General features: G+C 45.4%; 1 protein-coding gene across 2 annotated transcripts in view; it reads left to right on the top strand.

Annotated features, from left to right (window-relative positions):
- The window catches only part of ARHGEF26 (Rho guanine nucleotide exchange factor 26), a 130,998-nt gene extending 107,074 nt beyond the window's left edge, over positions 1 to 23,924 (top strand). For both annotated transcript variants that reach the window (XM_065942705.1, XM_065942704.1), the window contains 4 exons: positions 6,232 to 6,441; positions 18,423 to 18,490; positions 19,674 to 19,778; positions 21,826 to 23,924. In XM_065942705.1, coding sequence (XP_065798777.1) covers positions 6,232 to 6,441; positions 18,423 to 18,490; positions 19,674 to 19,778; positions 21,826 to 21,968 — 526 coding nt within the window. In that variant the 3' untranslated portion in view covers positions 21,969 to 23,924. The remainder of the gene's footprint in view (positions 1 to 6,231; positions 6,442 to 18,422; positions 18,491 to 19,673; positions 19,779 to 21,825) is intronic.
- The last annotated feature ends 1,821 nt before the right edge of the window (positions 23,925 to 25,745 follow it).

Genomic DNA, 25,745 nt, shown 5'->3' with positions numbered 1-25,745 from the left:
TTTTTTTTTCCCCCTGCTATATCACTGCCAGGTCTCTAAAAAAAAAAGTCCTGATATAATATTGCAGGTCTACCTAGAGCCTCTTCATCATCCCTTTTTTCTCCCCCTTTCCCAAAGTAAGTCCTATGTTGAGCTGGGTGCCTGTCATTATGCTCTCATTAATGTGTGTATACACATGCAGCTTTGGTATTCTAAATTTTGGTATTCTGAATATGTAGATTTTATTTGAAATATTCTAAGTATTTATTCTAAATATGTAAAATTTGGTATTCTAAAAATGTGTGTTGTATGCAACTGGCTTCCCCAGTGGCACAGTGGTAAAGAACCCACCTACAGTGCAAGAGACACAGGAGACGGGGGTTTGATCCTGGGTTGGGAAGATCTCCCTGGAGGAGGAAATGGCAACCCACTCCAGTATTCTTGCCTGGAGAATCCCTATGGACAGAGGAACCTAGTTGGCTAGAGTCCACAGAGTCACAAAGAGTCAGACATGACTGAGCGACTTAGCATGCATGCATGTATGTGGGCTTCTCTAGTAACTCAGCTGGTAAAGAATCTGCCTGCAATGCGGGAGACGGGTTCGATCCCTGGGTTGGGAAGATTCCCTGGAGAACAAAAAGGCCACCCACTCCAGTATTCTGGCCTGGAAAATTCCATGGACTGTATAGTCCATGGGGATGCAAAGCGTCGGACACGACTGAGCGACTTTCACTTCATGCATGTATGCAGTTTTAAATGTTGCCCTTATTTAAAAGTAATAAATATATGCCCAGGTCTTCCTGGGTAATGATAAAGACTCTGCCTGCAATGCGGGAGACCCAGGTTCGATTCCTGGGTAGGGAAGATCCCCTGGAGAAGGAAATGGAAACCCACTCCAGTGTTCTTGCCTGGGAAATCCCATGGACAGAAGAGTCTGGCAGGCTACAGTTCACAGGGTTACAGTCAGGCATAACTGAGCGACTAATACTTTTGCTTTATTTTTTCAAATATATGCCCATTATGAAAGCATTCCAACCTTTAGAGAAATTGACAGGAGAGAAAGTTAAAAGTGCTCCCTAATATTTACTTTAAGAATCAACTGTTCTCAGAAAAGGTGTATCATGGGCTGAAAAGTTTTTAGTGCATGCTGTTAGGTTGCATACAGAAGAACCAAACGGTATCTGAGCCGCTTAACAAAAGAATGCCTTCCGAGGGAAGAATAATTGACGTGTTTATTTACCACCATATTCTGTTCTCTACTGATAGTTTTTTTTTTATCATGTTAAAAAAAGAAAAGGCATCCCAAAGGTTACTAGGACTGTACGTTTCGACAGGGAGACCCATCGTTGTTTATGCCACAGAGCCACAGGCTTCCACTGGTCTGATTGCTGCGCCTGATAGGAGGCTGTGCGTGCACACAGCAGCTGCTCTTTGATGAGCAGCCGGCAAGCTTGGAGTGCGGCTAAGACAATCGGAGGAAGTCTACGTGTAAACTGCTGCGTGCAAGGAAAGGTGGTTTTTCCATTTGCCTTTTTCTGAGCAGTTTAACTTCCTAAATTCATGATCCAGATTGTTTCAGAGGCTATGTAAACCATATGTTTGCTAGATGAAAGAAACAAATATGGGGAAGTCTGATTAGCATCAACTTCCTGTAGGGAAGGGGGATCTTTCCCAACCCAGCTGAGCTTGTTTTATACTTGACTGGACACGGGTGGGTCAGCAGAAGGGGGAATGGGGTTGTGAATGGCTGCATCTGACTGTGGATTCCCCGCTCTTCTGCTTATGCACATATTTTTATTATTATTATTTATTTGGGGCTGCCCTGGGTCTTCCTTGCTGCCCACAGGCCTTCTCTAGTTGCGGCCAGCAGGGGCCAACTCTTCATTGCGGTGCCCAGGTTCTCCTTGCAGTGGCTCCTCTTGTCTTGGAGCACAGGCTCGAGGTATGTGGGCTGAGCTGCTCCAGGGCATGTGGAATCTTTCCGGACCAGGGATCAAGCCTGTGTCTCCTCCGCTGGCAGGCAGCGTATTATTCCCTGTGCTACCAGAGACATCCTTAAGCACGTATTTTAACAGTTATCCTTTTGTATTAGTGTGAGACAGTTAGTAGGTGCCGATTGTCATGAGGAGAAAGAACTTCACTCAGTATTCAGCAGATTTGGAGAGGGGGAGATAGTAACTTGAGCCTTTATGAGATTAACTGTGTGAGTGTGTATTTTGTGTGAGAGAGCTCGGACATGCTAGCGAGTTCCTTTTCCTTGTCGGTTCCGTTGGGTTTGAATAGTAGCCGACAAGGATAAATAGCTTACTTGACTACTGTTAAATCAAGTTTTTTTGTTTTTTTTTTTAAATATTAAGTGCGTTAAAGGAGTGGTGATGAAGTTGTGGACATTATTTTTTACATAATGAAGACGTTTGCAGGTCTAGATAAAATAATGATATTGGGTGACGGCTATTGAATCAGTTAAGAAACAGCACACTTGTTTCCTGTGTCCTATTTTGGATACAGAAGTTAAAACAGTGGGAAAGTTCAACGACCCGGATGTGTGGACACCAGCTATCTTGAGGTGAACTTGCACAACTATAAATGAGGTGGCCGCTCTTTGCCATCCCAGCTGAACGTTTGAGAGGACAACAGACATAAACCAGGACAAATGGTCACCCTAGGTCTTAACGGTATTGTAGTTGTCATGGCTTAAGAGAACAATTAAAAAATATATTCTATTAATTTTTCTACTTCTTCTGTCTCTAATTACCTTCCCCCTGAATTCAGAGATTCAACACATCAGTGAAACACACTAGCTGATATTGTTTGCATTTAGGCAAACACAGGGGGTAATAACTCCGAAAATTAAGGGGGGGGGGGAGATTTAAGTAGCTTATTCATGTCCATTTGCATGAGTTTCCTATGAACTCTTGGTTTGGAGTCCTGTTGGGGACCATCTAGCAAGTAAAGCCACTTTATGCTGAAGCCTTTTCGGAACTTGCCTCCATAGCATGCAGACTTCTTTGCCATTTATTTCTTTGGGAATACAGAGAATACCTGTGCAATGTCATAGCGTACGGCACTGCCTAAATACTCCATGCGCACACCGTTAGGGAGCTTGGAGTTCCCTGTCTGAAGCAGAATTATTTTTAATTGGAAATGATTTTAACTAAAAGATGATCTCTTTAAGCTTGTGAGTTGGACCAAGAGAGTGGCTCAGGGGTGCAGAGAGAGGACAGTACCAAAGGCTTCTTTTTTTTTTTTTTTTCCTTTCGTTTTTGCTGCTGCTGTTGAGGTTTTGCTTTCATTTTTATCCTTTTTCCTGAGTCCTGGATTTTGTTAAATCCGTGTCTGAGATGTCTGGACAGCATCATGAGCCTCACCTGCTCTATGGTCAGGCCACTCAGGATGGCCCTCCTCTTACTGTCTGTGCATGCCCAGCTGGATCCCTCCCTCACCTCTGCCCAACTCACAGGAACGTGCTTGTCCACTGCCCCAGCTGGTGATTGTTCTCATCCTTTGGCCAGAACAGCTTCACTTGCCAGTCTGTTAAGGGAAACATCTGCCTTCGTGATGACTGTTAACCAGAGGGGCTGTGAGGGACATTTTCCTGGAAGCCAGTGAGCCCACTTGATGTCACTTCCCCCTGTAAATGGTGGCTGCTTCTCCCCCGGGTGCTGAAGACTGCTGCCCCGGTCTACTTGCCGCCAGCAGCACACTTGTCACTCTGGGACCCTTTTGTTTCAGATGTAAGGTCCCCTCTCCCATAAACCACTGATGGCTCTGTTGTTGCGGGGTCTGTCTTGAGGCTGGGCAACTACAAGGCTTGTGGGCCTGCAGGCTGCAACCCCACACCTGCTTTGCCCAAAACTGACTGCTTTGGTTCTGGTTCGCAAGGTATAATATTGTTTGTTTGTAAAGTATATTACTCTGCTTCCTCCTTTTATGAAAATCACATGAACTTTGATAACCCTCATTTTGATATGAGAAATATTTTATATATTCTGAGCACAGTATGCTGGTCTGTATAAGCGAGGTCTCAGCAAGTTTCGGGGATGATGTTGCCATGTGTACTTCCAGTTAATACAGATTATTACCCTAGCAACAAACAGGCTTGATCAAAAGGCAGTTTTTTGCTTTTATGGATGATACAACTGTATTTGCTGGTTTGGGGTGGGGGAATGATCTATGAAACTAAATTTTAAAAAGATCATAAAGTTTTTAAAGGAGAGTTACAGGGAATGGTTGACAGATGCCCACTACCAGATGAAAAATTTTCTCAGAAATCTTGAGCAAAATGGCCTATTTTGAAATTTCCTAGTATAGTTGAGCACTAGGATTCTTCTTAGCTCTTCTTTTTTTTTTTTTCCTTAGCTCTTCTGAGTTCATAAATTTGCATTTTTTATTAGGTAAGTTAATTGTTCAATATGGTTCTTAGAATGCATTAGAATGTATTGCACGGTCATCCATTTATTCACCAGTTATTTTTGACCTCTGCCATGTTCACCTGCAGGACAGGTAGAGAATAGAGGAGAGCTGTATCTAACTAGAGTTGGGATTTGCCAAGAAAATGACTGTGTATACAAGGAGTGCTTATATACTTAGGTATTGGGAAATTCAAGTTGGATAATTGAATAAGGGTGAATGAGAGGACATGAAGGGTTCAAGGATGGAGGGAAAGGCAGTGGAATCAGTGGGGTTGTATCAGTGGAATAGTGGGTTGTAGGAATGGTGGGTTAAAATTGTTGGGGTTGAGGATTAGAAGAGATGAGTCAAAGAGACTAGCAGGGCTGGTTAGGAAGTGGGTTTGACATTGGGATTGCAGAGAGATTGCAATTGATGATAACAGGGTCGATCCTTGAAGGGGAAATCAAGGAACTGAGAGGCCAGAATCGTGGAAGGATTGCCACATGGAAATTCAAGAAAGGGGTGTTGGACAGCAGCAGGAAGCCAGCAGCTACACTCATGAATGAGGATGAGGCAGGATCCAGGGGCCTGGAGATGACTTTGATGATGAAATAGAGACTGAGGACATTCTGGGAGGAGGATGTGATTGTTGTCTAGAATAATGAAACTCAAGCCGGTGGAAAGCCTTCTAGCGAGGCGGTGCTCTCTAGGACGAGCCTAATATCTGTTAAGGCAAGAAGGTAAAGAGAGAGAGTTCAGAGAAGAGGCTGAGGATTTAGGAGATTTCGCTGGATTTCCAGAGGACGCAGTGGAAGGGTTTAGCAACCTGCTGAGGGGTTTGGGGAGGTGAGGCCCAGTTAGGCACGTGCTTAGGGCTGTGCAGGTCAGAGTCCATCCCGGGGAACGGAGACCACCAGGGGGTCAGTCTGGGGCACAAGCAGGGATGGAGGGAGTGGTGGGATCGGTGGGCGCTGTCTGAAGCTGGTGGGGAGGCTGTGCATGCTGGGAGGAAGGGCCGGGGGTCTTGCCAGAAGACCGACCTCTGAGGCTGTTCTTCCTCCTGTGCCTGGTGGTTTGGAGGCTGGTAGGGCAGCCTTGCCTCCCAGTGTGAGCAGATCTCATCCTGCAGATGGAGGTGAGGCTGGGGAGTAGCTGTTCAAGCAGTCCCATGATGTCTCTATGGTTACTTTTTGCAGCAATGCCAGGATAGTGTAAAGGGAAACTTGGAGGGTTTAATAATTGTTTTTAATATTGCTTCTCTTTTAAAAAATATTTGGCTGCACCAGGTCTTAGTTACAGCACTTGGGATCTTTAGTTGTGACATGTGCAGTCTAGTTCCCTGACCAGGGACTGAACCTGGGTCCCCTGCATCGAGACCATGAACTCTTAGCCACTGGCCCACCAGGGAAGTCTCGATATTGCTTTGATACCTAAGATACAGTTCGGTATACAACAGAAAAATAGTAATTAGGAGGTTTTCATTTTGGAGGGTTATACTGACTCATAGGGTTTCCCAGGTGGCTCAGTGGTAAAAAACCCGCCTGCCAATGCAGGAGATGTAAGAGATGTGGGTTCAACCCCTGGGTCGGGACGATCTCCAGAATCTTGCCTGAGGAGCCTGGCGGGCTCCGGTCCATGGGGTCACAAAGAGATGGACACAACGGAAGTGAATGAGCACACATGCTGACTCATAATCAGCAGGAATAATTCAGAGTTCAATTCGTATTTAAGGTAAATCCTTCTCTCCCTGTCCTCCTTCCCTTCCCCTCCACGTCCCCCAACGTGTGACTTGAAAATTGACGGCATCACAGTCTCATCCACTGAATTCCTGATCATGTTCTTTTCCCCTTTTCTTTACAGTGAAGAAAGTTACAATGTCAACGATTATTCTCTAAGAGATCAGCTACTGGTGGAGTCTTGTGACAGTGAAGAGCTTAATTCTTCTCCAGGGAAGAACAGCTCCACAATGCTTTATTCAAGACAGAACTCTGCCAGTCACCTCTTCACGCTGACTGTCCTTAGTAACCATGCCAACGAGAAAGTGGAGATGCTGCTGGGAGCGGAGACACAGTAAGTGTGTGCAGGGCGAGGGTTTCAGCATGTCTGCTGACGGTCTAATCACGCCTGGTCCACAGGCTGCCTAGAAACAGTAGAACGCCACCTCCTGTGTCTTTGTATTGCCTGCCTGTTATGCACCAAGCATAGCATCCGGGTGTTTTGTACAGACACTCGTCTTCTCACTCTGATCCTCTCAACGTACTGAGAGATGGGTATTGTTATTTTTGTCCCCATGAGTCCTGGTGGATGTGTAGTGAGCTTTTATACTTACAGAATGGCTTAAAAAATCAGTTTATTTTAATTATTGATAAAAATATGACCCAGGAGCCCTAGGAATATGACTTACTGGTAGTTTGAGTCTAGGCCCTGTGTTTCCTTAGCTACTGAAATTGAAGTCATTTTGCAGTCACCTGCCTTCAGCCAGGCAGCAGAAAGCCCAGTGATTGGTCAAAAGAGACACTGCGTTTAGGGAAATATCTTTATTGCAGGAAGGGGAACCCCTTGCAGGGCCTGAAAGCGGGCTCTCGTCTAGCAGTTGGAAATGAACCGTCCAAGGAGACACATGTGCCGACAAAGCAAGACTTTACAGGAAAGTGGCGCCCAGGCGGAGAGCCACAGGTGACGGAACCCAGCGGACCTCTCTGCCAGCGCCCGCGACCTCGGTTCCATAGTAGTGAGGAGTCATCTTGTTTGGCTCATGCCTGGTCTGACTCAGGGTCCTCCCTAGCGGCACGCACATCTCTCAGCCATGATGGATTCTGGCCTGACAGTTTCCGGGAGGTTGGCTCATATTATGGGGTGGCATCTCCTCCCTCCTTTCGGCCCCTCCCAAATTCTTCTGGTTAGTTTTGGGGGCAGCACCCCATTCCTTATCGGGATCCTCCCGTTGTGAGACAACTCATGCAAGTGGTTATCGCTTTGCCTGGTCAAGGTGGGTGGTTTTCTTCAGCGGTTCCCGAACATTCTGATGAACCCTCTCTCCTGTCCAGAGTCGATGCAGAGGCAGGACAGTCATCACGTTTGTGCCAACAGTTTCAGCGGCAGTTAGTAGGCAGCCCATTCTCACGTGGGATGAAGCCAGTACTGGTAGGGTTACTTGCTCAGTCATGGCTGACTCTTTGTGGCCCCGTGGACTGTAGCCCACCAGGCTCTTCTGTCCATGGGATTCTCCAGGCAAGAATACTGGAGTAGGTTGCTGTTCCCTTCTCCAGGGGATCTTCCCAACCCAGGCATTGAACCTGGATCTCCTGCATTGCAAGCAGATTCTTTACCATCTGAGCCACCAGGGAAGGCCATATGGGATGAAGTTAAGGGGCTTAATTGTCAAGTCTGCCTTTGCTCTTACTGAACCAAACTTGGGTCTGCTTGCCTGTGCGCTGTAAAGCTGATCTCCTGACACTGGGTTGTGATGAAGGGAAGTGCAGCCTTTATCGTGAAGGGGCCAACACAAGGAGGATGGGTGACTCGTGCTCTGAAAACCCCCAGATACCCAGATGGATGTCAGCAAAGCACGTTTAAAGGCCAGGTGCGGGAAGGGGTTACAGGGTATGTGGTGGGTGGTTTCCCTTATCAGTCCTTAGGTACCAGTAGGTCTGGGGGTGCATGGTCATCAAGCAGTATTTCTTCCATTTTGGTGGTGGTTTCAGCATCTGTGACACAGCTCAGGAATGTGCATCAGATACTGTTATTTAGGTGCCTCTGGAAGGAGCCGCAGCAGAGGACAGTGGGGGTGGGGGTTCTATCCCGAGAAGGCCCTGCAGGATCCTATTCGGTTACATTGCAATTTTGTCCATTTAGAGATAGTTGGCCAATTTGTTTGGAAACTGGAAGCCTCCTCTTAAACTAATCATCATAGGCAGGTATTATGTTGGGTCAGAGGTTGAAGCCGTGGAGGGAAAGGTCCCTAATCCTTGGTTCTCTGGGGTTCCTATACTCTTCTACTTGGCTCTTAACATGGTGTGATGAAAATGAATCAGGGTGAATAACCACCCTAAGACTGTAACAAAATCCCAAAGAGACAAGTCAACCCAAAGAGACAATCTCCATCTTCTAAGAATATTTAACAGGGACCCTGGTTTGTTAAAGAGAGACACAAGAAAAGAGAAGGAAGGGGAAGAGCCATCCACATGAAATGATCACGTCATGTTTTGGGCACTAGAAGCAACTTTTCAAAGGGCAAGGAGAACCAGGAGGGGGAGGGTGTGGAAAGCTATTTGAGGTTGAAAAACAGCAGAAAGGGATTCCAAATGCACTTCTCAAGCTAACAGAGGGAATGAGTAAGAAAAGGAGCGCCATCCCCTGTGTTTGTTTATAAAACAAAGAAATGCCTCTTCCTTAGGCCCCAGAATTCTTCCAGGAAAGGGCTGGAAAGCCCTGCGGCATTCCAAGGATGCTCCTCTGTTTGTGCCTCTGGGGAGGGCATCTCTGTTGGGTGTGGTGCTTACTGGGCTATGCAGGTGACCAGCAGGGACACACACCCAAGGCCAGGACTGAGGCATTTCTTGAAGGCATTTCTTCAACTCTTAAAAATGATAAAACCCCTTAGCGTGTAAAGACAGACCTAGATCTTCTCTGTTTGGGGAAGCCTCTCACAAAAGAGAATTTAGTACTTCTGAGCTTTAGATCTTAAAGAACTTTAAGGATGAAAATAAGTCTTAAAGACTTCAGAGATGACTGCTTGTCCAGACATTCTAAAGAATTATTCGGAGATGAAGACATTGGTTTGTCATTTTTAATAAGGGAGAAAGTGTTGTTGGTTTCACTCATGTTTTCATTTTCTCTGTGTTTATAAGGATTGTTTGTTCTTTATTCAGATCTTGCCAACATATCAACATATCTTTTCCTGACTGTCTCATCCATAATTTATGTCATCTCTGCTGCTGGTTTCTGAGATTATTCCAAGAGAGTAGGCAGTAAGCTGGCACGTTCAGTTTATACACCGACGCTCAATCCTTTTCTGGGACCTTCTGTAACCCGTGTTCCATCCTTTTTCTTGCTTTTTAATCTTGCTGTGGACTGAATGGATGTTCATTTCCTCAACAAGAAATTCTCAGAATATCTAGTTATGTCACCCGTAAACCCGTGGGTATGACTCATATTTGTAGCTCTTTAATTAACAGCAAGAGAACATTCCAGAAGATGTGAACGGGTAGCTGTATCCTTGGGTATGGAAGGAATGACTCCCTAACTCTCCCCTGCTCCCAGCTCAGTTACAGTCGCAAAGTAAAAATCTGGACAAATACTTGGGTGCTGAAAAAAAACAGGACAGTCAAAATGCACTTTCTTTTTTATTTTTTTTTCAAATCAGCTGTTTAAAACCCTGGCAAGCTGTTATATGATGCATTTGGAAATGTGCAGGTTGGCACGGGGCTACATGGTTTTGAACAGTCAAGAGTCTTGGTTTGTGTAGAATGTTTTCCTTGAATCTAAGGTTTGTGAAAGGTATAGGTGAGCAGGTTTTTTAGCTCTTATATGTGGTTAAAATAGTCCATCAGCAATCTAGTTGAGAAAACAAGGCTTTTATCACCATCCTGACCTTGAATAATTGCAGGATTTCAGATCAATTATTTACATTCTTTGGCTATTCTTTGGTTTGAAAAAGAATGAGGTCTGTACCTAAATATTTACCTTCTTTGAAAAACTGTTCTCAGTAGAGGCCACCTGGGAATGTAAAATCAGCAGCAGTAGGAAGGGGGTGGCTCTTTGGCACAGGGACAGTTAGGCTATCAGAAGACAGTGGAATTGTGGAAGAACAGATTAACAGCTTTGATTACACAAAGAATGCAGAAAAGCTCACGGAAAGGAAGTGGGGCAAACACGTGGCGAGCATCTGGGATGGGCCAGACGCTAAGCCAGCCAGAGAGCAGGAAGAAGGGAGCTGTGGGTGTTTCTCGAGGATGGTCCTTCAGGGTTTTGAGGTACGTAATAAGTAAGATGACCTCTAAGTAAGACAACATCTTGGTTTCTTCGGGATCAGTGTTATGTCTGTTGTTCTGGCAAAATTAAGAATAGGCCCCTCTTGGCTCTCCAGAGCATCTTTAGACAATATGTAGTGACCCTCATTATAAGTCTGATGTCCAGCTCCCTCAGCTTTCCCCCCAGATGTCAGATGAGATTCCAAAAGGTGAAGTGAATTGCCTGAAATGACACAGGAAATGGGTTACGGACAAGATGCGACTTGACCTTGACCTTTCTGATTCTAGCTTTCTAATAACTTTAAGCTTCTTCCTGAGAAGCTGCCAGCCAGGAGACTGTTCCACTCCCACCTGGCCTTACTCTGGATCTGAAGGGGAAACTCCAGGAAGCCAGTTACCATCAAATGTAAAAACTACTAAAATGTGGAGTATAAATCCATAGATTCAAAAAAGGAAAAGGTCTGTGGTAAATGTAGGGCATCATGTGATTTGAAATATTTTATAATGCTGAATAGATGTTGCACCCCCCAGGTTATTTTCCACTTAAAAACGTCCTTTTCTGTTCCTTTGCCCGTTTTCCCCTCTTTCTGGAATACCCTTCTTGGAACTCCTCAGATTAGCAGATGTCTCAGTCCTCGGGGCTCGCTCCAGGTGCCAGGTCTTTCCCCTGCAGGGAACCCTTCAGCGCGGCTCCTGGTGCTCTCGTTCCCGAGAATGCCGAGCGCTTGCCGCATGCACCACGCTTGTTGGTTCGTTTTTCTCCATCGGTTCTGTCTCGCCCACCCTCTGTTCTAGCACTCCTGACCACCGCCACCCCAACCAGAGTCTCCGGGACTCTAGAGCCCAGGCCCAGAAGTTGGGGCACACGGTCTTAGTTGCTCCGCAGCACGTGTGATCGTCCCAGACTAGGGAGCAAACCCATGTCTTCTGCATTGGCAGGTGGATTCTTTACCTCTGAGCTGCCAGGGAAGCCCTCTTCATCTAGTATTAAAGGTGAGTGGGGGAAAAAGTGCCGAGGCAACAGTAAAGTCAGGCAGCGTGTTCTGGCGTGAGCGTTAGGTGCTCGGGTGGAGAATGTCCTCCAATCAGATGGCGCAGAAAGACGTCTCCGGGCCGTTTGAACTGAGCCCTGAGGGATGAATGAGGATGCCTGGGGGAAAGGGCAGGGCCAGAACGGTCCACGCAGAGGGCACAGCGAGTCCCAGCTGCCGGGAAACTGGGCCAGAACGTCGCGAGAGTGAGTAGGCCACAGTAGGTCAGGGGAGGGTGGGTGCTTGAGACGCTGGCGGAGCCTGGAGCGTTTCAGCAGAGCTCTTCCAGTAGGGCCTGTGGGCTGCCAGTCCGCACATGAGCTCCTGGCCCGGCCTGAGGGAAACGGTTAAAGACATACAGCAATTTGACACTTCTGCAGCATCCTAGTGTGAGATTATTTCAACAGCAACTCATTCTCATTGTGTTTGAGAACAGTGGTCCACACTGAATTGGAACAGGGGTGGGGGTCCTGGGGTGGTGAAGACCAGTCCACCCCAGATATTTTGAGAAGCGCTGGTTTAGAACCACATAAGCTGGAGAGGCAGGTGTGGAGGCAGGGGATTCATCGGGGAGAGCAGTTAGGGTCCTATTATGTGAGTCCAGATGAATCAGATGGCAGCGTGCACTGTGGTCTGTGAGAGATGGAAACTACACTGTGGAGGCAGAGGCGACAGCGCCCGCGTCAGGACTGGCCGAGCTGGGGTGGCCGTGAGGGAGAGAGGAATCGATGGTGCCCTGGCTTGAGCAGCCGACGCTCTGTTCCGAGTCACTCCTCAACCATCTTCGGTACACAGTCTTCCTCTGCCGCCCAGGGAGGGCACTGCATCAGAAGATGAGCAAGGGCTTCCTGCGGACCACCCCCAGCAGCCCAGATTTCCTTTCTTTACTTCTAATGCCATTCCGTTAGCCATCCAGCTCTCTCATGCTGACCCCTCTTTTTTCAATTTTTCTCAACCTGTTATCTGTGCACTTTCATTTTTCCCCACATGTAACCTTTCCTCTCCCCTTCCCCTTCAGAAATGCAGCCTTTCTGAAACCAGTCGTCGCTGGTACCCTCTGCTTCCCCTAACATGTGCGTTTCTTTAATTTCACATTATCCAGTTGGGAGACTTGGTGGCATTTCTGATGCTTCGAGGTCTGAACAGATCCATCCTGGACTGGTTCTTCCTGAATGGAAGTGTATTGCATCTTCCTACATGTTTCCATCCCACCACCTCCCTCCCCCCAGGACCACCTGCATAGCCTCTATCTTTTGAGGCATCCTCAGAGCCTTTAACTCTTCTCCCCAGTTCTGCATGGTTTTACTACTAATCCCCACACTCAGCCTGTTTTGTCTGTTTCCCACTTTGTACATAGCAGGTTCCCAATGAGTATTTTTTGGAATTGCCCCATGATTAATCATTCATTTTCCTATATCCAAGCCAAGGTGGACTTGGAACGAAGTGCAGGGAAACACTGCTCCTCTGTCCGTCTCTGTTGACTGGGATTTTGTTGGTGGTGGTTTTGTGCTGCTAGAGCAAGTGTTATCTAAATCCCACCTGTTTTTCAACATGTGTTCTCAAGGATATGGTTAAACCGTTTTAAGGATGTACCTCGAAGCCATACGGTATTATATCTGTTTGCTTTTTAAAGATCTTAAGTCACTGTATTATTAATGAGACAACAGTCTGTGGGAAATACAGAAGCTTACCCTTGATAAAAGTACGAGGGAAGAGTGTTTTACTCCAGTCACTTCTTCCTCTGGCCTTTCAAGAAGAATGCTGGCGCCCGAGTGCCCCTTTGTCTGCCTTCATTAAAATGAAGCCCAGACAGCTGCAGCTGGCATGGAGTGAGGCTGTGGCAAGCGGTGTCCTTGGCTTCCTGTGTCCACAGTGGAATCTGGATGGCATTTGGGTCCAGCCTGTGCAGGACATGCTTAGTAATGAACACAAACTTTTATCTTCTATTTGGCTATAAGATATAATCACCTTAAGCTGTAATCAGAGGTCCTTCTCAAAATTTGTCTCACAAGATGAACTAGACGCCTAATGGATGTGGTTAGTTCTGTCAGCCATGCAGACAGCCCACTCCTGGGCCTCCTGATAAAGGGGCATTGTTTGCAGGCAGTCTTTTGCTCTCTTCCTGCTTCTGTTAATGACTTAATTAACAGGAAGTAAACAGGACGGAATAAAACTGTATATAGTATGTCTAACTTACTCTTCACCCTTTAAGAAAAATCCAGAGATGACACTTTGTATGGGAAAAATTTATTTTAGGGTGTATTTGTTGACTCTACGTCTAATAATCTTTTACATTTGTAGGTGCCCATCAGGATACTTAATCTTTGGTGATTCCTCATCATTGATATACAGGAAAAGGAGAGCACGTGATGGCGTTGGTCTTTTTTTTTTTAAGGAAGCAGGTAGTAGCTGACCCACTTCAAATTAACTCTAGGATTTGTGGACCAGACTAGGTCTCATGAGCTGTTTGATAGGACAGACAAGAAACAACTAATTTAACTATATAGCATGTCACAGAATATAAATTTTAAAAAACTCTTAGTGAGCAAGGGGAACTGGTTTGGTTAGACTTTTTTTTAAAATAAATTGAGCTGGTACAGCTTTATAAGCCTTTGTTGCATAGCATTCATGAGAATGTTTTCTGCCCTGTGGGTTTTCTCTGGATCACATATTGAATTCATCTCGTTGAACTGAATGTGTGAGAGAATGAACAGAAACAGCAGTCTCCATGATCACCTTAGGAAGGCTCAGGGGACTTTTTCTCCAAAGGTCATGGGTACAGGAGTTTCAAAAGGAACCGTAAGTAAATTTGTAGGCTGTGAGAAGGAGCACGAAAGGTGTCTGGTCAAATGCCATTTTAAGAGAGATAAAGGAAGGTCAAACAGCGGCTGAAGTCTCTGGGCTTCTATTGAAAGACCAGGATGACCCCCTCCAGTAGTGAAGCCCTCCGTGGGCGCATTCATTCCCTTCCACCTAAGCCACACTCCTGCCCGTTTCAAACTGTGCTTTCCATTTTCTCGGGATGTATCCATCTTTTTAGCAGATGCCTGATAGTCAATGGAAGTCCAGCTTGGCTGTATCTTTGACTCTTGTGCAATTAAGTTGAAACCTTCGCATAATCACGTAAGGGACAGGTCAAGGTGCTACGGTGGCTGACCCCTGAGTGGGGAGGAACTGGAGGTGCATCCTTTCATGCCATGCAGACAGAAAGGACTGCGTTTCCAGATATCTACGTCAAAGGGTTCCCTCCTCAGCTCGGTCTCCTTTCTCTCCCGGTCAGATGGGTTTTACGGAGAAGGTGCCATCCCAGCACAATGCAGGATGCGCTGGATTCTGTCTTTGGCTCCGATCCCTCACTGATGGCTGTGAAGAGCAAGACACCCCGTACCACTCACCTAGCAACCGCTGCCTGCCACAGGGCTCCCGCAAAGGCAGGGACTTGGTGAATGCTGGTTGAGAGGAGGGGTCAGAAGTGCCTTAAAAGTTGACCTGCCCTGGGTCTCCATTAGCAGGATTGGTTGTTGATTCTGGCACTTTGTTTGGGCAGAGGGAAATCTCAATGAACTAGGTGTGGTGTGGACTGTTAATTTGTGTTGTCTCATTGTCCCTAGAGAAAATAGCTGTCTGCTTGTGAGTGCCCTGGACCTCATATCTAAGTTTAATAATGGGTATGGCTATGCTCAGGGTTTTCTTGGTCCACGTAAAATGGAATTCTAAGAACAAGTCTCCTCCCAGTCTTAGAGATGCAGCGCCTTCCGCCTCACGACAGGCAGGAGCTCCTTGGCACAATTTGTGGAAGCCCCGGGTAATGTCGTGCGGTTTTGATGGCATCTCAGAGGGGGTGGGGCTGATCCCATTGAAGCCCTTTCAAGAAGCGGCTCCTTTCAGCAAGGCAACAAGGAGTGTCTTGTTCTGTGCCCTGGAGTCCCTGTGAGGGGCCGCTGTGTCTAAAGGATGCCATTAGCATCCAGGCAGTATGCCACAGGAGAAAGATTTCATCTGGACTTCTGGAAGCCGGCTGCAGGGTGAGGCTGCCGCTGGGACCAGTCACTCAGGGCCAGAGAAGGGTCCACGCTGAGGACTGCAGACGGCGGTAAGGGCCGTGTGAAGATGCCATGGTGAGCCAGATGGGAGACACAGATGGATCGTTTCAGGTTACGCTTGGCAAACAGCGCGCTTCCATCCTTAAGATACTGTAGTTTTCAGTTGCCTTTGTACTTCGGAAATTCTCGTTGAGCCTGAGTTAAAAAAAAAAAATCTTACCTAACAAAGGGATTATTTGAAAAGAGGTTGCGCTTTCCTGGCTCCTTATAAAACCTCCTGGGCCTGTATTAGAGAGAGATCAAGTTCTTGAAAGCAAGGCGGTGTCACGAGTTTCTATACGAACTGTGCGTATTACTACTTGACACATGAACTCAATCAGGGCCTGACCTCATGTTTTTCTTTTACGTAAGTCTGTCTGTCAGCAGACTACAGTTTCTACCCTTCCTGCCCCTCTGGTTATTTTGTGAGCACTTGCTAAGGAGCACCACCTCTCATGATCCCTGGCTTACAGTCTGACTGTACCCTTAGCAGTTTACTATGAGCAGGCGCTTAACACTCCAGACTTCAGCTTCATCCTCTGGGAAAAAAAAGAATGGTAACAGTTTTCAAAATTGCTGTAAAGATGAGATGGTATAACAGTTTTCAAAATTGCTGTAAAGATGAGATGGTACTCACTAAATACAAAAAAGCACCATACCTGGCATATACGCAATCCCTTACACTATTTATAGGATCCAGTTCCTGTCCTGGGGGAATCTGTGGCCCAGCTGAGAAACAGATGAGCCCCTAAAAGATGGGGTCAGTCTGCGATGAGTAGTACCAAGTTAGCAGAGGTCAGGGTTTACTAGTTCCTGTTACGTGCAGGCAGATACAGAGATAAGGCGCTTGCCTTCAGGAAGTATGTACCTGCCCAGCAGCGTGACAGGGCTGTGTGGAGGGGGGCCTAGGGACAGCATTATCAGAATGCGATGATGTCAGAAATGTGGTTCATGCTTCAGAGGAGGCCAACTTGGAGGAGATGAGCCTTGTGTTTTCAATATTGGGTGAATGTTTTGAACAAAAGGAGCCAGGTATCAAAGTGGACAACAATATAGCATTCCATTTTCATAAAGTTCAAGATAAGCAAAACTTTTCTGTGTGATGGAAATCAGAACAGCAGTTACCTTTGCAGGAGTTCATTGATTGGAAAAGAACAGAAAGGAACCTCCTGGCAGGTCTGTGTGTTGATCTGGGGGTGTGAGTACGTGGTTGTACCTAAGTAAACACTTACAGATCTGTATACACTTAAGAAGAGTGTAGTGTTTTATGTGTGTTCTTCAATAATGTGATCTTGTTTAGTCCAAAGCTTTTGTGACTACATGGACGGTAGCCTGCCAGGCACCTCTGTACGTGGGATTTTCCAGGCAATACTGGAAGGGGTAGCCATTTCCTTCTCCAGGGGATCTTCCCGACCCAGGGAACAAACCTGCGTCTCCTGCATTGCAGGCAGATTCTTTACTGTCTGAGCACCAGGGAAGCCCCGATAGTTAGTGAGGTTGAACATCTTTTCATGTGCCTACTAGTCATCTACGTCTTCCTTGGAGAAATGTGTAGGTCTTTTGCCCAGTTTTGATTGGGTCTTTTTAAACTGAGTTGTATGAAAGTGAGAATGTTAGTTGTTGAGTCTGACTCTCTGGCCCCTAGCCCACTCGGCTCCTCTGGCCATGGGATTCTGCAGGCAAGAGTACTGAAGTGAAGCCATTCCCTTATTCCAGGGGATTGTCCCGAGCCGGGGATTGATTTTCTAGACCCAGGGATGGAGCCCGTCTCCTGCGCTGCGCTTCACTGTCTTGAGTCACCAAGGGAGCCCTCTGAGCTGTGTGAGCTGTTTGTATGTTTTGGAGATTGAGCCCTTGTTGGTCACAGCATTTCCAAGTATTTTCTCCCAGTCCACAGGTTATCTTTTCATTCTGTTTATGGTTTTCTTTTCTGTACAAACCTTGTTAAGTTTGATTAGGTCCCATTTGGTTATTTTTTTATTGTTACAAGGCATCCCTTTCTTAAGAGGTAGAGTGTAGTAGTAGAAACTGACCTTGGTTTGGGTCATTTACCTTTGAACAGGCTTTTGGGAAACTTAAATAATGGCTCTCAAGTGGTATGTCTAACAAATGCTTCCTAAAAGATTTTGAAGTGTGTATGTTTGTGTGGTTTATTTAATCACAGTCCTAATATTTGACTGTCCAAATCAGAAACTTGGGGTTACTGTTTTACAGAGTAATGTTTGCTCATCCTAAACTTTTGATCTTTTAGTTAAATAATTATTGTTTCATGTAATTATAGCTTAATATAAAAAAACTTTTTAAACCTTAAAAAATTTCTTTTGTCTGTAATCACAAAACCACTTTAAGCGTCTGAGAACAGAGAATTTCTAGTTGGCTAAGGCTCACATTTGGTAATGTTTGTTGTAGGAGGACAGAACGACTTTAAATCTGTCAGTTTTTCAGTTTTCTCATTATCTGGAAATGGGTGGAGTGTGCAGGGAGGAGAGAGGAGGGAGTGGCAAGAGATAGATACTAAGTATCTTTTTGTGATTATATTAGTGTAATCAGCTATTTGTTAACAGGATGATCCCCTGGTGAAGGAAATGGCAACCCACTCCAGTATTTTTGACTGGAAAATCCCATGGACAGGCAAGCCTGGCAGGCTCCAGTTTGTGGGGTCACAAAAGATTCAGACACAACTTAGCGACTCAACAACAACAACAAACTGTCATATGAGAAATTCCACTTAATAACCAGACAGATCCATTCAGAATCTCTTGACAATGACTTCTTTGGGGCTTATTTACATTTTCCAGATTATCATTTTAAAATAACTCTTACCTGAGTTTTGAAGACCAGCCGCTTACCTTTATAGAGAATGTCTGCCCTGTTTTGGGGGAAAAGAAGCTTTTGCATTCTAGAACATACTTCATTCTGTGTCTAAGCACTGTTGAATCTCTCAACTGGATGTTCTCTGCGTTTAGGAGTGAGCGAGCCCGTTGGATAACTGCGCTGGGACACAGCAGTGGGAAGCAGCCTCCAGATCGGACCTGTAAGTAGCCGGAGGGCCGACAATCTGAAAAATGGAGAGCTCTGCCCCCTGCTGGCTGCTGGGCTGTCAGTGGTTAAATGCCACACTGCCCGCTTTGTGAGTTCCCAAGGTTTCCCCCTTGCTGCCCCACATCAGCTCTGGGTGCACCCCGCTTTGGAAGACCAGGGGACAGATTCCAACCTGAAGTGCAGTTCTTTGCTCTGTAAACATGGCAGATCATTGCATAGCCTCCCGAGTCTCTTAAATCGCCTGCAGGTTAGGTGCATCATTACATACGATAGTGAGAATAAAGTTAAACTTACAGTGACCGCCTTGCTTGTACTGTCAAGCTCCTACATTTCTAGTTTGTCAATGGGCAGTAATAGCATGTTTAAACCTTCTCCATACTAAAGTGTATTTTTAACCTTAAGGTAAATCACTGTACCCTTCCTTTTGACTTTTTGTTATTAAATAATATTAAAAATATTTTTTCTAGGGAGCCCTAGCTGACACAGTGAAGGGTAGTGCCATGTGCTAAGCATGTTGCTTTGATGTCATTGCTGCTCTGGGTGATTCTAGCTGGAAGTGCAAATTCAAAGAACTAGGGCAACAAAACCGGATCTCCTGGAGCACTCACAAATCACAGCTTAAAGTCAAAGCTAAAGTGACTGGCTTGAAATTTCTCTGGAATCAAGTTTCATATTAAAAACCAAAGTAAGAACTCAGGTCAGCCAGGAGCAAGTCATTGAAGTAAAAGATTGTTAGGATCTAACCTTTGGCTGGAACTTCTTTTATTTCTACCCTTCTCTGGCAGCTCTCAGGTGCTGCTAGGTGGGCTGGGGCGGCACCCTGGGTGAGAGCCAGGAGAACTGCACAGATTCTGGATTTTATCCTCAGCTGCATGGCCTTGGCACATACCCAGTCTGTCTTGCCTCAGTTTCCCCAGTGGCTGTTTCCGGTTGTATTGTGTGATGTATCTAATGACTTATCAAAGCTAATTTTGAGGGGATTCATGTATCATAAAAGGCCTCTCTTGATTCTGAGCTTCTAACTTGGAAGCTCGTGGCCAAGTAAGGGAGTTCCTAGAAACTAATTTCTGCTTCTTTTTGGAAGCCTGCCTTTTTTCTATCCATGCTGGCTGAATGAATGCAGATTATTGATTTGCCCCTGTTTCGTTTCTCATTATGTCCTCTTTCCCCCTCAGCACTGACCCAAGTGGAAATCACTCGGTCATTTACTGCCAAGCAGCCAGATGAACTCTCTCTGCAGGTGGCAGATGTGGTCCTCATTTATCAGCGTGTTAGCGATGGTGAGTGTTTCAGTGGGGTGGTGGTGGTCCAGCACTCAGGGTCTCACTTTATTGTCAGTGCTTATGTTCCCTGACCTTTAGTTTTCTCCTATGCACCTCTCTCTCCTGTACCTACACATTACTGTTTCTAAATGTTTTTAATAGGCTGCAGTAATGGCTGTTAGTCAAAACGAACCATGAAATGCTTCCTTCCTTCCTGGTCCCCCAGTGACCTAGTTCTCCGCTCCAGAGGTTCCTCCTTCCTCATTCAAGTCAGATGGGGGACAAGATGGTAGAGTAGAAGGACCCTTAATCTCACCTCCTCTCACGAGCACACAAAAATCACAACTGGTAAACAGCCATCAATAAAAAGACTGGAACCTACCAAAAAAGGGTACTATATATCCAAAGACAAAGAAGAAACCCAACAAGATCAAGGGGTGCACTTATGATACAAGCAGATCTCCCATTCCCTCCGCCCAGGTGGGTGACCCACAAACTGGAGAACAATTATATTACAAGAGTTCTCCCCACAGGAGTGAGTTCTGAGCCTCACTTCAGGCTCCCCGCCTGGGGGTCTGACATCAGGAGTAGCCCCCAGAGATTTGGCTTCAAAAGCCAGCGGGAGTGTAGGCTCTCCACAGGTCGGGGGGAGTAAGACTTCACTCTTGGAGGACATACACAGGTCATGTGTAAGCAGAACCCAGGGTAAAAGCAGTGACTTCACAGGAACCTACATCAGACCTACCTGCGGGTCTTGGAGGTTCTCCTGAGGAAACAGGAGTCAGCTGTGGCTCACTGTCTGGACAGACACTGGTGGCAGGCATACTGGGTTATGGTCAACCACATGACAACCCTGGTGCCTGACAGATTGGCTTATTCGTACCAAGACCTGGTCCTACCCAACATCCCATAGGCTCCAGGAACGGGAAGCCTCAGGCCAACCAACCAACAGAGCAGGAACACGGCCACAGACGTAAGCAGACAGGCTCTCTGAAGAGTTCCTGAACCCACAGCCACCTGTAGACACAGCCCATCACATGGCCCTGCCCACCAGAGAGCCAAGACCCGGGCCCACCTCCCAGTGGGAAGGCGCCAGCTAGCCTCTGGCCCTGGGTGATGCGAGCGGAGTGTACTGCTGAGACATAGAGGACGGCCCCCGTAGAGCGCCACTTCTCCAAGTTTGAGAAACACAACTAAGCTTCCAAATACACAGAAAAACACGCAGAAGTTTAGACAAAATGAGATGGCACAGGAATATGTTTCAGACAAGGGAACAAGATAAAACCTCAGAAATGCAACTTAACTGATGTGGAGATCAGCAATCTACCCAAGAATGAATTCTGAGTAATGATCATAAAGATGACCCAAGAATATAGGAAAGAACAGATGCACAGAGAAGTTACAAAGAGTTTTAAAGAGTTATAAAAGATAACAACCAGACAGAGTAGAAGGATACAATAACTGAAGTGAAAAACATACCTAGAAGGAATCAACAGGAGAATAAATGAGGCAGAAGAATGGATAAGTGAGTTGGAATACACAGTGGTGGAAATCACTGCCATGGAACAGAATAAAGGAATGAAAACAAATGAGGACAGTTCGAGACTACCAAGGTAACCTTTAAGGGAAAAAAAAAGAATCTGGGGGGAAAAAATATATATATATATGTATAACTGAATCATTTTGCTGTACACCTAAAACTAACAAAACACTGTAAATCAACTATACTTCAATAAAAAAATAAAGTAAAAAAAATTACTTTCTCAGTACCCAAAGCATCATCATTCCTTTCTTTCAGTCAGCCCAAGCTCCTAAACTCTCCCAACCAGTTCACTTCAGGGCCTCTGATCATGTCCTGCATTTCATCATGATATGCCACTGATTCCCTCTTGAAAGGTTTCCCTCTGTTCCACCTCTCTCCTCACCTTGCATCATCTTTGACACCCAACCTGGGGCAGAATGCTGGCTCTGAAATTTGCCCCTACGCTCCTCCCTTGGAGCCAAACACAATCAAGATTCCTCCAAATACTTAAGTGTCCCCTGAGACCTCTGCTCTTTTTTGCAGGCTGGTTTGAAGGGGAAAGACTTCGAGATGGAGAACGGGGCTGGTTTCCCATGGAATGTGCTAAGGAGATAACGTGTCAAGCTACGATTGACAAGAATGTGGAGAGAATGGGACGTTTGCTGGGACTGGAAACCAACGTGTAGCCTCTCCGAGGGTATTCTGCCACTGCGAGATTTGCACTACATCATGGTGGGCTGGTGGGTTCAGATCTGGTTTTGATGTTAATTTTAACACAGCCTAGTTAATGAAAAGAATGGAAACACTTGCCTTTAAGTTTGCCAGGTGGTTCTGTTCTCTCAGGAGAACAGTTACCAGATACGGTAGCTCAGTCTGTGCACAGCAATCCTTTTGCAAACCTCTTTAGGTAAACAGAATAGCCGAGCAGTTCACTTCAGGGATCAGGCTGCCTCAGCTACTCCTCATTGCGTCATGTCCTGGCATAAAAAGAAAATCTATGTAAGATGTTGCATCCTCATTTTCTCTATCTTCACTTAACCAAGAATGTATATTAGCTGTCTTTAAACATCTCCTTCACATGGTTCTTCCAGTATTACCAAGGTCTTACGTCTTTAAGAAATGCCCAGTTTTGTAACTATTTTTCCTGACTTTTATATTTTAGATCTGATAGATTTCAAAAGGAACTGCTAGAGTTCTGAAGGTGAGCCCAGCCTTTCTAAACCTCTTCCCAGAAAAGGGAAATTGACACTTGAATTTTTGTCACCCCTTCCCTCATTGGAAGGGAAGGAGCCTTAGAAGTTTTTTTCTTTTTTTAAAATCTTTCTCACCTAACTTTGGTCTTAGGTAAATATATTCTAATAAAACATAGGCTATTTTAACAACATAGAATTTAGATGCCTCACATATGTGAGAAAATCTTGAATATAGGACAATGGTCCTGCTTTTTAAAAATAGATTCAACTGAGCTGATTAGATGACGTGAGGCTGCTTTGCCTTCAATAACATGAAGTTTTAGACAGTTCCTACTCCTATTTGCAGAAGGAAATTGGCTGAAACATACTTTAACCATTTTAAGGAAGGTAAAATTGGACCTTCAAAGGTATCAAGCCAGCTTGGTACCTAATTACAACATAACATTTTGACCTTAATGGGAACTCATTTTATTTGCACTAAAGGCCTTGCTTGCTGGATTTGAAGTCTCTTAACTGTGGGTATCTGCAGAACTTTGTTTCTTTCACTAGTACAAGGAGAGAGAAGAGTCATTATGATTGAATGTTCTCATAAAGAGGGAATGGAGGGTTTGGAAGAGTGAGGGGGAGGAATGATTTTTTTTTACTGGCAGCTACTTTCCACCTCTACTCCATTCATTTCCACAAAGGGCCTGGCAACACCATCAAGGACTCAGGTTCCTGTCTGCCATGTCCCCAGCTACTGTCTGCCCACAGTTTACCTGCTGTGAGTAACCGCAGGAGCCCAGCGCAGGAGGCGAGTGAGCTTGGCTCACCTTTGTGTCCCGTCACTGCAGCAGCTGAGCCCATGGTGGGGGGCCCCCTGTGGCTGTGTTGCCCCTGAGCACTCTCCCTTATCAGTGGAACATTTCTGGGTATAAAGATATTCCAGGTCCTGAACAACTTGAGGTCTGGGCCAGTCTGTCAGTGGAGAATAGCAGTGGGCTCAGCTAGTGAGGTCCCAGGGTTGGTAAAGCAAACCAGACTTTTTGGAGGAGAGGCTGACAAAATTTAACTAATGGGTTATTTTCACGGAAGGAAAGTAAATGTGTGGCTTTGCAAAGAGACCATTTCATATTATTTTTTGCTAATACCCTGTTAAAGGATTCATACAGTTGCTAATTTTTAGTTTTATCAGTATGAGATGTTGAACAGTTCTGGAAACACGTGCCTCTTATAAGTCAAAGCCTATTTAGCAAGTGGGTTAATACTGTTATTAGATAAAACAGTGTGAGTGACACTATTGTTTTTCACACCCAGTTCACTTTCTATGTATAGCTTCTCTGAATTGTACAATGACTTCCTTCAGTGACCTGTGGAGAACAAAAATATTCCTTTTTGTCCCAGTGAAATGAGACTGCTTGTACACTTTTGGCAAAAATATGTGAGTTTATAAAGATTTTGTATACTTGTTCTTTCGTGCTGATGTGATTTCATTTACTGTAGGGCGTGTTCATTTTAGTACATTTAAGTTTCCTGCATTTTGAGTCAAATCAGAGTTCTACTCAAAAGGTATCTGTAGCTAATATGAAAGCTGTCTGTCCGATCTTTTTTGGGTACATGTGGGCCTCAGCTGCTCTAAAACACGGGCATTTTTAAGAACTGGGCCATCCTATTTCTTTCTTAAGAGTTGCCATAAAACCTCATGACTGAATAGCTTATCTCAAATAATTCAGTTATTAACCCTTGGAGTAAACACCTTATTGGAAGTTCACTTTGGCCACTCAGTATCTGAACCTTTGTACATTTTACCCCTTTGTGAATCTTGGTGAAAGCCAAAGAATGACGGGATTATTTCCACAAATTCAGTGGCTTAAAATAACATTCCTTTATGGTCTCGCAGTTCTAAAGTCAGAAGTTTAGGATGGCCTGGCTGAGATCTCTGCAATTTAGTATCGTAAGACAGGAATCAAGCATTGGCTTGACTGCTTTCCAGCTCATACCTGTTGCTTGCCGAGTTCCACTCCTGGTGACTGCTGTATGGAGCCCGTTTCATGGCTGGCTGCTGGAGGGAGGGCGGGCGGGGCGGTGCTCACTGCTCCCAGAGACTAGAACGCCTCGCCGTGTGGCTCCTTCCACCTTCAGGGCAGTCGTGGCCTGTTCAGTCCTTCTCACACGTGGAATCTCTCTCATCTTATGCTGCCAGCTGGAGAAAACTTTAAAACTCATGTAATTATATGAGACCCACAGAATCATCTCCCTTATGAGCTCAAATTCAGCTGATTTACGACCTTAATTAGATCTGAGTAATTCCTTGGCCATGCAGTATAACCTAATTGGAGATGCCAACACCTAGGAAGCAGAGATCATGGGGCTTGTCTTAGGATTCTGTCTGCAACACTCTTTACAACACCTTAAAATGCTAGTTTTCCAGCATTCTTTGCAGCTGAGAGCTGTGTGGCAGGATACATAAAGGCATCTCTGCTGCATTCTCACTCAGGGAGTGATGGGCGAGGGGAGCAGGGCGATAGGGAGTATCTTCTCTGGAGCAGCAGGAGGCACCTTCCTCTTCAGCCCATCCTCTGTGCACTAAGAACAGGCCACGGTACCTACCACCGCCTCCTTTTTGTGGGTGCAGTCCCCAAAGGGCTTACTCTGCAGAGAGGATACTCAAGAATCTCAAGCTTCATTTTTTGGGACTGCGGCATACCAAGGTCCTTCAGAGCAAACAAAACCTCATTCTGAAGAAAGCTACCATCATCTTAGTTCTCAATTATTTCCAAAAAACAAATTCTCAAATGAAAGTTTAAGCAAAGAAAAAAAAAACAAAACAAACCTCAGACACAGCATCTGGATACAGAAAAAAACTGATACACTCATGAGAGAATTCTTAATAGTAAAATCATTAAGTCATTAAATTGCTACATTTATGGTAAAAAAAAAATCCACCTGCCAATCCAAGAATTGGGAAGACCCCCTGAAGGAGGAAATGGCAACCCACGCCAGTATTCTTGCCTGAAAGATGCTATGGTCAGAGGAGCCTGGCAGGCTACAACATAGGGTCACAAAATGTTGGACATGATTGAGCATGCTTAATAATCATGGAGATAAAGCCAAACTTCAAAAAGCAGTAGTTAACAACCACAAGAAGTGACAGAAAAAAGAAAAAAACCAGAAATTATGGAAGTAGGTTTAACGTCAGATTTGACAGTTAAAAGCTACTGGAGAACTGAGAGGGAGGCTAGAAGAAACCCGCAGAGAACAGGTGGCGAGTGCGAAGATGTACCTGGAGTC

The sequence above is a fragment of the Muntiacus reevesi genome, chromosome 8 (assembly GCF_963930625.1).
Source record: "Muntiacus reevesi chromosome 8, mMunRee1.1, whole genome shotgun sequence".
NCBI lineage: Eukaryota > Metazoa > Chordata > Mammalia > Artiodactyla > Cervidae > Muntiacus > Muntiacus reevesi.
The sequence above is the reverse complement of the archived record's forward strand: the minus strand, read 5'-3'. Positions and strand labels throughout refer to the sequence as shown.